We start from the raw sequence: 11,415 nt of genomic DNA on the forward strand, positions 1-11,415 counted from the left end.
GTCGAATGTCTTTGCCCACTTGATTTTGCAATGAAGTTCTACCAGCACATTCTGAACAACTTCCTGCGGCGACCAGTTTTCAGCTTGTTCATTGACTTCCGTTATTCACGTACTAACAGCAGCAATCAATAGCTCAACAGTGTTCTTGACCGCAGTAGCTCCATGGTAGGCGATCTTCGGAATTGTTCATCGTCCATCTGCCACCTAAGTCATGTGATCTTATGACGTCATCAGAACCTGCCAGGTCTATCTCTCTCTCTCTCTCTCTCTCTCTCTCTATATATATATATATATATATATATATATATATATATATATATATATATATATATATATATATATATATATATATCTTGGCAGGCTGTCCACAACCTGGTGGGCAGCTTGCTACAAAGCGGGCTTCAGAGGCTTCAGACAAAAAAAAAAACAAAGCAGAAAAACGGATAAATCCGTAGAATGGCCCCACTATAAGTGCTAGTGCACTATAATGTGGTTCGTCAAGCAAATTATCCACGCCAGTAGTTGCCCTCAAACTCTGTAAGCTGCCATCTTTGCTTTTTCCATGAGCTGCACCTTTGCCCCCTGAACGACCTTTCTTATCACTACCAGCTGTCTCATGGACAGTCGAACGTAGAAAAACGGGAAAATCAGTGAAGGGAGACATAAGCAATGCAAGCGTATTTTCCCTCTTTGGTTGTCTCTTGTTTGGGCGGTTCCTATATGCATGCGAATCAGCTCGCCCAGCTGCAGACCTTTGTGCCTGAACACACAACACAATTTCCCTTCTTATTCGGTTAACTCGGCTTTGAACCCTGCTTCCAGCAGCAGTCTCTGAAACCAGCTCTGTAGCTTCTGGTGTTGCTAGCAAGAACAAACAATTAAAACTTTAAGCGTGTTTTCCTCAACTACGGCAAGACACATACTCATTGACACGCAGAGTTCTTCGCCACGCAGATTGCAGCTGTCGCCTGGTTTTCTCAACCCTGTGCTGGTCTCCATGTTAGTCATAGTAGAATAGGCCCCGGCACAGCCACATTATGCCCCCCATAGCTAGATCAGGAGTGCGTAACAGTAGAGGTCAGGAGGCACGGTTTTGATGGCCCCACGAGTGTAGTTGCAGGTAGCCGAGTGCGTCAGCAGTCCTCGGCGGACGAAGAGGCCGGGCTGAACACCCTCGAGTACCAGTGCGCGTACGAAGAGGCGTGCAGGGGACCCTTGAGCACGAGCCGGCGCCGGGGCAGCCCCATCTCGCGGTCCACGTCCTCGCGCCGAGGGCAGGGCTCGGCCGGTGGCCGAGGCGGCCGAGGCCGCTCCACGCGTTCCACGGGCGCCAGGGGTGCTTTTGCCTCCTCGGCGCACGAACGGCTCACCACTCGCCGCCTGCGACGAGGCACGTTGCGATCGATTAAAGCCCCCGCCACGATGCGATCGCAGGGATTCTTCAGCACTCGAGGGTTGCTAAGATCGTTTATAATACACGAGACAGAGAAGAAGACTTTAGTGACCCCTGCAACATATCCAAGTGCATGTATAAACGGAGACATATCTTGTAACCACCCCGCCATTAGCGGAATCTTGTGAAGCTCTGGTTGACAAACTCGAAGCCATCATTCATGATCAGGGAATGCGGGCGTTTCGTTTCCACTGGGGCATCGCGAAATTAAGTTCCAGCACAGTTAATTGATCCAGCAACTAAATGTCTTCATTCTCTATGATGGCAACTGGACAGCGCGGGGAGTGCGTCAAGCTTAGGAAACGACGGAGATTCCCGCACATACCGTCCCCTCCTGCGGATGTCGCTATCGATGTACATGTCAGCGGAGATCTGCCACTGGCTCAGCGGGCCCTGGTAGCGGCCATAATTGCCGTGCAGCAGCGACCGCGTGGGGAACATGGGCACCAGGGGCGGGGCGGTCGCCGCTGGCGCGGCCCCGTGCACCGAGGTTGCGTCTGGCGCCGTCGGTGCCAGGGTCCGCAGCGACACCTGCACGCATGCCACGCTTCGCTGTGACGCTCTGCACAAGATTATTCGGCTGTCCCGATGAGGAGAGTTATTGGGCACAGGAGAAAGTGTAAAGCGGCGCTGGCATATGCAATGGGGGTTTTTCTAGCTGCATGTACAGTCTTTGCCAGAAGTAACCAGGCTGCGGGAGCAGGCGCGCGGCCGTGCGGCGGCGTTGCGTTCGCTCGCGCTTGCCGGTGCTGGTCAGCTCCGAGGGTACAGCAGCTGACGTAACTTCGCACCCTCCCTCTCGTTCTTCGGATGATAAAAGCTAGGCGCGTATGATGTGCGGGCTCCGCTCTTACGTGTTCGAAGCACGTTCGTACCGAGCGAGGGCGGTCAGTGTAGCAACGGTGCTGTTCGTCATCTTAAGGCAGCTGTCCTGAAGGGGAGATAAGCCGCGTTTTTCCCTATATAATTATGCGTGCTTACATTCTGCGCATCGCTGCTGAAACGGATGAGCAAAATAGCGCTCTTCTTCGCGTTTGATGTGCCTGTAAATTCAAGCAGGGTAACGGACCTCGAAATTTAAATATGCTTTTTCCGGAACGCCTTGCGCACTGCCACTTTATGCGGCTCGAATACAGAATTATGGGGAAGCTTGTTAGTCCTTTATCACAGCTTATTTCTTGAACAAAAAAACCTTTCCCACAAGCAAATGCATGAAATTATTACAATCAAGCATTATACAGATTCGTACAAAGCGTAGTGAACAAGGGGTTAACAGGCACGGTTTGCAAATATAAAGGACCGATAAGTGAGCCGGAAAGGGCTAACAAGCTTCCCCATATTTCTGTACTCGAGTCACATAAAGTGGCAGTGCGCAAGGCGCTCCTGAAAAAGCATATTTAAATTTCGAGGTCCGTTACCCTGCTTGAATTTAGAGACACATCAAACGCGCAGAAGAGCGCTGTTTTGCTGATCCGTTTCAGTGGCGGCGCCCATAACATACGTAAGCACGCATAATTATATAGCGAGAAAATGCGACACATATCCCGTTCAGGGCAGTTGCCCGAAAAGGACGAACAGCACTGTTGCCACACTGGGAGCCCTCGCTCAGCACAACCGTGCTCTGGAAACGTTAAAGTGCAGCCCGCACATCATATGCGCTTGTTTCTATCACCTAATGAACGAGAGTGAGGGCGCGAAGTTACGTCAGGTGCTGTGTACCCTTGGAGCTTGCAGACAAGCGCCGGCGAGCGCGAGCGAACGCAACACCACCGCACGTCCCCGCGCCTGCTCCCGCAGCCTTCGCGGCAGCCTGGTTGCTCTTCGCGAAGACTGTATACCTCAGGATATGCGAATGACATACCGGCTCAGTCGAGCAAACAGCCATTCGCTTCTGCTCTGGTCAGCTCATCCTTTCCTCGAGCTAGCCCCGCTTCAGTCGCAACTTACACGCAACGCACGGACGAAACGAATGAAGCAGTGTGCCTCGATGCAGCGTTCTTTTACCATACATGATGGTGTCACCAATTGTTCGAGCGGGGGGCGCCACTTAGAGCTTCTAAAATTTACCTAGTCTGAAATAAGACTTTTGGGACTAAGATGGCTGGAAGCACATCACCATCAGCCTGACCACGCCCACTGCAGGGCAAAGGCCTCTCCCACACCCCTCCAATTAACCCTGTCATTTGCCAGCTGCGCCCACCGTATCCCCGCAGACTTCCTAATCTCATCCGCCCACCTAACTTTCTGCCACCCCTTGCTACGCTTGTCTTCACTTGGAATCCTCTCCGTTACCCTTAAGGACCAGCGGTTATCTTGCCTTCGCATTACATGCCCTGCCCAAGCCCATTTCTTCCTCTCCATTTCGACTAGGATGTCATTAACCCGCGTTTGTTCTCTCACCCATTCTGCCCGCTTCCGGTCTCTTAACGTTACACCTATCATTTTTCTTTCCATGGCTCGCTGCGTTGTCCTTAACTTCAGCTGAACCCTTGTCGTTAGTCTCCATGTTTCTTCCCCATAGGTGAGTACAGGTAAGATACAGCTGTTGCATACTTTTCTCTTGAGGGATATTACCATTCATGACCTGAGAGAACATGCGATATGCGCTCCACGGAGTAGTATTAGACTCTCCCACGTCTCAAAGCTAAGAAAATGCTGATTTACGCAAAAAAAAAAAATATTTTGAGGTGGCTAAATGAGCCCGTGCTTCAAAATGGCGGAGCTGTCTCCACCCTGATGAAAAAAACGCAAATCCGATGCCGAGCGCGCTCTAGCGGCGGCTGCCGCAGAACGGGGCCGGGTGGCAGTGTCGTGAGCGCGATGTCGCCAGAAATACGGAAAGAACGTCGTTTTCAAAGTTCGAGTAACCACATTTCCAACGTGTCCAAGTCAACGAACTATTTTGGGGGTTATAGAATATGCTAACCGCTGAACTGGTGTATTAGAACTCGAATTGCGGGTCTCTTACACAACCAAATGTAATTTGGTCGGTTACAAGATTAGGCATAATTGGACACGTATACTTTAATATCTGTCATCAAGAGGACGTTGATTTGGCTTCAAGATGGGGAATCCGCGAAGGCCGCGTGATTATTTCGTATTATATATGTTTCGGATGTTATAGAGAATGAATAAATCAAGGAGGCTTAACGATTTGAGAAAGCAAATGCAAGCTGACTAAAGACCTTTCCATGGAAGACTGCCTGGGCGTCGCCGTTGGTGTGGGTGCTTGCAGGGCTGCTGGGTGTACTTTGCGCAAGCAGAAACTGTTTGGAACAGTCCAAACAGGAGGAGTTTCGACAACCTCCTCACCTTGATGGGAATGCCTTAGTTCAGATCAGACCATCTCACTGCCTTATGGAACAGCGGTAGAAACGCAATGACTTAAATCAGTCACTCAGGCGGAGAAATTGACAACAGGCACTGTAAGGCTAATCCCGCCTGTACATTTACACCACCACCACCCACAACCGCCACCAACCAGCTGAATGCTTGTTCCCTGCAGGGATCGATAATCCCTTCAGGCGCGTGTTTCGATTGTCACTTGAAAGGAAACGTGCGCATAGGCGTGGCTGCAAACGAGCTTGTTACGTTGTGTTTCGGCTTTTCTTCTTACATTACTACGCAGTTGCGGATGCAGCTTATATTATCGGGCACCGTTGCGCATGGGAGCACAGTTTGCAGTTCGCGGTAAAAGCAAACCGCTTACCCGAGATCCGAAAAGTGCCGAGCCGAAGTCATCCGGTGCGACATCCTCTGCAATTTTGGGCTTCTGTAGAAACTGCATAATTCAAAAGAGAAGACAAAAAAAAACGTGGGTCATGTAGTACCAGGACAGAGCAAGTCGCAGGAATCAGCTCCTCCACGTCCCCTTCAAGCGGAGACAATACTCCTTGGAGAAAAAGAAAACCTCCGGTGCGCCTCGTGAGCGCTTCTCCCACCGCGTGGCACCGACCTCCCTGGCGGTCTTGCACACTGGGAAGAGGTCTTGCTTCTAAGGTTACGCCTCCGTGTCGCCCTCACCCCAGCGGCAACTGGTCGTGGCCGGCACAGTATCATTCATGCCCCTTCTGTGCCGCTCCTGTCTGCGAGGCGGACACTAAACACTTGCTTTGGACCTACCCCTCTTTGCGTGCTATCCGATAGAAACACCTGCTCTTGTGAGGACCGCCCCCAGGCCGTCCGCCAGGTGTAGAATGGATTTCTGCGCCACACCGCCGGATGTTACTGAACTTTCTCCGAGAGTCCAGTGTGACCTAAATTTTTAAATAATAGTTTATGCCAGCAGACACACTGTCGTAATTAAAAAACCACAACAACAACAACATCATCATCATCATCACCACCACCACCACCACCACCAACAACAACAGCAGCAGCAGCAAAAAAAAGATGCAGCTAATGTGACCTATAGCTTTTACGAAAGCATTGTAATAACGCGGTATCTTACTTTTTCCATGGCACTATCGCTTGCCATGCGAGGACGACAGCTAGAACTTGTCTGTCTTTCGCAATGATTATTTGTCGTCTTGATGTTTTATCGCTTACTTTGTGTTAAGACCTTGATCCTGCTGTTCTATACGACATCCAGAAATGCCTTCTGCGAAAACTTGCTGAAAATTGTCATGTGGCTCGTTATATTTGTCATCGCCATGCTTCTATATTTGAAAATTGTAATCAGGCCCCTCCCTCATCATATTCATATATAGCAGACAATTGAGATGTTCGCTTCTCACAGCTATACACACGCACGCACTGAAGAAAAGAAGCACGCTTAGAGAAATATTTTTAACACAAAAACGTAAGCGTCACTTTAGCGATGTATTTGTGGCCTGCCAAATGCTTCACACTATGAAAAAAAAATGAAGTGCACTTAATGCTGAAATGCGAAAGCTGTGCGAGGTCCGCCATCTGAATTTGCGGCTTCGGGCATGGCTAAGTGGCCGAGCTGCTGCTGCTTTACTACGCGCGCGCCACCTTCTGAACCAGCGTCGTACATTGCGACTTTCAGTGGGTGCCGCATGATGGCGCTGCGACACGCCAAGCAAGAAGAAAATTTACCGGAAACGCACCTTCGTGCTCGGTTAATTACTTCTGCAATTTATCTGCTCGTAATTACTCATGTTCGCCTCAGTACACATCTCGAAGATACGTTTCTAAGACAACTCTTCATTCACGAGACGGGCCTTTATTCAGCTGCAAACGTCGAACCGTCGCGGCGCAGTGGAATCGTCCGTCTCGCACGCCGCAGGCCAGAGTTCGTTTTCCGCCTATACCGCAGTTTTCTCCATTGACAGTTCTTGCCTTGTTGGATTCTGGATTGGATTGCGGATTATGGTTTGGCTTGTCTGATTGTGGATGAAAGTATTGATTGGCTTGTTGGTTGGCTGTGGATTGGATTGTAGATTGGCTTTGGATTGGTGAAAGCGTGACATATCCTGTCCACGCCACTCATGAGGGAAGACATGCTTTCGCATTAACAAAGGTGAGGTGTGACATGAGAAAAGTGGGCACATGACGACAGTGAGGTGTGAACTGAGTGTAGAAACCACTCTGGGTAGGCATACTAATAGGCGCGTTCAGTCGCAGTGCCAAGATGTTCGATAACTGCCTTCATCCGCAATAGTTTTACGAACGGTATGCCGCTGAGAACGCTCTGCGCTTGACAGTGTTCCTTAGTAGAGCCCTTTCTCACCGAAAAACCGGGCACCGAAAAAGGGCAGGAAGGAGTGCAGAGAGCAAACCTTGCGGTCCATGTAACGACTGCGTTTGTATTTGGCCACTGCTGTGGGGTCCACACCAGGGTCCACTTGAGACACGAGCGAGGTCGGCTGGAGGCCCGGAGCTTTGCTGTCCGCTCGTGGCGGCGACTTTTTCTCCTTCTTCCATCGGAATTTGGAGAGCGTCCACGAGTCGTGCTTCATGACGGCCACAGAAACTGCGTGTTCCAAGAAGGGAGGCCCTCCTTAGCAGCGTCGGCGATGAGCACGCGACAGGCAAGGCTCTACTACGCCGTTCTAAGGCCAGCGAAAGCATCTGTTTCTAGCAGGAGAAGCGGGCGGGAGCATCAAAGTGCAGAATTACGAACGCACTTGTTTTTCAGCCCCGAGGAAGCTTGGTGCTTGCCCTGAAGACGGAGTGGTCCTCGGATGAACTGAACCTCGAACAGCAGCAGGAGCATAAGCTGCGCGACATAAAATGCATTTTTCTGTCAGAAAGAGGAGAAACTACCGGGGTAAAAATTGAAATTTGGCGTGCTGACATGATTCAACCGACAGCTTCCGGATGCCACAAGGTTACTCAGTGCAGGACGCTCATATTTAGGAAACAAGAAAATAAAAGTGCGCATAGCTGTTAAGACCACATCGGTGGAAATGAGGAGGAGTTGAACGCATAAAGCGCCTCCTGATTTTGTGGAATGCAAGGACACTGTGTTCGCTTGAATACTTTTTTCTACAGAGGATTTGAACGCTGCGAGGATATTTGCCGGTGGACGTCTTTCGAGGGTGGGAGGACATGCCATACCAGAAATAAACCGCCGAATCCTTACAAATGACATCCCAATTAGCTACCAACGATGTAGTGTATCGCATACGCAACGGGAGCGCCTATATATAGTTTGCCTCAAGCAGAGAAAGTGAAGAACCAATGGCGTGCTTCACACTTGATGCCTCTCTTGAGTTCGGTGAGAAGGCAAGAACGTGACGGACGATTGGAGGCGGCCACTCAAGACGGTTTGTTTTTTTCAGGTATCGCAGCGTTGCTCCAGAGCGCGTTTTTTCGCCGATCGCTGCCGAAGCCGTTACTCTTCTGTCCTTGTATTTGAGAAAGTCCGATCTGCGCCCTCGGAAGGGAAGGGTGTCAGTTGTGAAAGTGAGGGAAGCAGCTGGAGGAGTCGGACCATCCGTGCTGCGAGCGTGTGACGTGTCTGGCGCATGCACCACTGCTTCTTCCTAAGCCGTAGCGAGCAGGTGAGGCCACCAGCTTGAAGGTGGCCTTTGTGTGGTGGGTTCAGTGCGTCACCGCTGACCACGAGTTCGAAATACCTTGTTCTGCCGTTTTTCTCTTCTCATGTCGATAGCTTCGTGTTTTTTCCCAGCTTGGGAATGCCAGCTTTATGCATGTGCTCTTCACATTCTCGTCGAAACGCTGTGGGCCTCATGTCGTGGAATCCAACCAGTAACGCCTTCGGCCACTAAGCAACTGTTCCCCGAAGTGCCAGTCTTCTGTCGAAGTATTTTCATCCAACCACGGCTGCTCGAACTGCATAAGCTATTCGAATTACTTGCTTGCGATGAAGCAGAACTTTGCGATGTCAGCAATTCGTGGCGGTATACTGCAGTCACTTTGACATGTAAGCAATCTGTTCCGCGAAATATGCGTGTTGGAAGCAACAAAAAGCTGGGTGTGTTTTTCGACTAAAGAAAAATTTTGACAGTATCTTTTGTGATAAAGAACAAAAGTTTGGATTACAGGGGAATATAATTTTAAACCTTGCGTTCATTTGTTGCTGTTCTGAGTGCTGAAAACTAAAAGCTTACTTCCATTTGCATGGTTAATTCTACGGTGGTTTACATTTTGTGCACACTTTTTTCATTTTATTATATGGCTTACCTTGTGTTTCGTCTTTGCTTCAGACCTGTGACCCTGAAAGAATTCGAAAAACGTGTTTCTGAAACCACTGTGAAAATTAAAAAAAATCGCATGCTCATTGCGACAGTACGCAAAACACTGCTGCAAAAACCTCTTCAGTTTGGTTTATAGGGGATTGAGGTCCCAAAGCGACTCAGGCTATGAGGGACACCGCAATGAAGGGCTTGGGAAATTTCGACCACCTGGGGTTCTTTAACGTGCACTGACATCGCACGGAACACGGGCCTCTAGAATGTAGTCTCCATCTAAATTAGGCCGCCGCGGCCGGGATCGAGCTCGCGCCTTTCGGGTCAGCAGCTCAGTACCATAACCACTGAGCCACCGCGGCGGCGTGCAAAATCTCTAAAAAACTGATCATGTATTCATGTCGTCTATGGAAGAGATCATTAAATTCAAACGAAAGTATACATGGTGTCCCAGCTATGATAGACCAAGATTTAAAAAAAAAATGGCTGTGGATTTTCTCAGCTAACCCAGCGTCAAGTAACATCCTCCTTACTGTGCTTCCGGCATGTCTTCCTCCGCAGTGCCACATTCGGTATACATTGGCAGCCTTCTCTTGTCGCCTCCTGCCGCTCCCAAGGGCATCATGCTTGGTGCATTAGGAACGAGAGCTTCCTAGCAGTGATATCCGGCGCGACAGTAATCAAGCGCACTCAGCTCACAAGCGCCCGCTCTTCGACACTGCGTGGAATGAAAGCTGAATTCTACGAACGATATGGCTGCGTCGCACAATCCGATCAGAGTGCAGATGTCTTAGACAAGCTACTGACTAAGTAGTGGTTTTTAACAGGGAAGCTGTTCTTGGTCGACACTTTTATGGGACAAGGCGTGGTAACGCGGGCGTAGCAATGGGGAGAGGGCATAGCCTAGCGAGGGGGAGAGCAAGCGCCAAGCACAGGTGCAGCGAGTGGGGAGAGGGGCAGCGGCCGCCAGGTGGAGGTGGGTGGTGCCAAGGCGCGGGTGAGAGCACGCGCCGAGCACAGGTGGTCGCTTTCGAGGAGAGGAGTCGGCCAATTGGAGAGTGCGCGCCCAACAGATGATTCGGAGTGCTACGAATTCGTTTGGCGGACGTTTCTCGAATGATCGGAAAATGGGTAAAGTCGCGCGCAGATCTTCGGAAGAAGCCGCCTGTCGGGAGCGCCAGATGGAGTTCTCGCGCGAAAGGACACAGCGTCGTCGGGCGAATCCAGAAGCCCGCGCGAGGGATGCCGAAACCATGCGCGAGCAGAGGGCTGAAGATCTCGAGCTTCGAGCGAGAGAAGCCAAACGCCAGGCAGTTTCGCTGGTAACATCAACGTTCGCGACGTTGAGTCAGTGAGGTTGGGCTACTTTTTTTTTCGTCTTCCTTGATTCGACCGACAGGCGAATTTTTTAAAGCGAAATTTATTGCCTCAGGGTATCAATGATGGGTGAAAGTGTGATGAAGGGTGTTGTAGTGATTAAATTAATGGAGAAAGGTTAGCTGATTTGATGAAGTCCAGTAGAGAACGATGTTACGGTCCCTGCGTCCAGGCAATATATGAAGCAAGGTTGCTTGGTGAAAGACCCGCTACCTTCAGGTGCCGGATCCTTGTAGGCTTGAGAGCTGGGCAGTCCCACAGAAAGTGATGAATGTCAGCTGCAATGTCCTCGTGTTTACTTATTGTACACCCAGGCCGAGGAAATAAATCTCGGTACTGAGGCCACTTTCGAGTGACGGCAGGTGTGAGGGCAACCCCGACCCGGATCCTCCTAAGCGCAACCTCCTCTGCACGGGTAAGACCGCGGGGGAGGGTTACCGCACACGGAGGGATGAGAGCACGTGTGCGGCGCCGGAGGAGTTCCTTTCTTGATGAAAGGAGGGTGACGTTGTACAAATGAAGGACTCGAGGCAATGATGAGCCTAGGCTCGCGAGGCGGGTCGCTGAATCTGCCTGGCTTTGAGAGGTCAGCAGATCCCGTGGGACCCACTTAATACGGATTTGCTGCGGGATGCGTGCTGCTAGACGATGGATGTCATGGCAGATTTCTGGGGTGCGACTGACGCGTCGTCGTAGGCGCATGACGTGCAGTGCGTCGATGCGAATGACAATGCGGGCCGTAGGTAGAATGGGAACAGCGACCACAGAGCTAAGTGCCTCTTGAACCGCAAGCATCCGCACAGAAAGACGAAGGAGGTTCCGAGAGGTGAAACCTGGACTTTTGTTCAGCGCAGGCTTGCAAGGACAGTAAACTGCCATTGTAGCTTCGCAGGCCTGGATGCTTGCGTCAACGTATATAACGATGGAGCCATGCGGCAGATTGGCGTCTTGCTCTGTAATTTGGTC

At 50.6% G+C, this 11,415-nt stretch overlaps 1 protein-coding gene across 1 annotated transcript; it reads right to left on the reverse strand.

Annotated features, from left to right (window-relative positions):
• Window positions 1-385: 385 nt before the first annotated feature.
• LOC144124313 (uncharacterized) lies at window positions 386-7,377 on the reverse strand. The gene is made up of 4 exons (XM_077656948.1): window positions 7,198-7,377; window positions 5,163-5,234; window positions 1,779-1,984; window positions 386-1,380 (listed from the first exon to the last, which is right to left on the reverse strand). The coding sequence occupies exons 1-4, from the start codon at window positions 7,375-7,377 to the stop codon at window positions 1,134-1,136; spliced, it is 705 nt and encodes a 234-aa protein (XP_077513074.1). The 3' UTR covers window positions 386-1,133.
• Window positions 7,378-11,415: the final 4,038 nt, after the last annotated feature.

The sequence above is a fragment of the Amblyomma americanum genome, chromosome 3 (genome assembly GCF_052857255.1).
Source record: "Amblyomma americanum isolate KBUSLIRL-KWMA chromosome 3, ASM5285725v1, whole genome shotgun sequence".
Taxonomy (NCBI): Eukaryota; Metazoa; Arthropoda; class Arachnida; order Ixodida; family Ixodidae; genus Amblyomma; species Amblyomma americanum.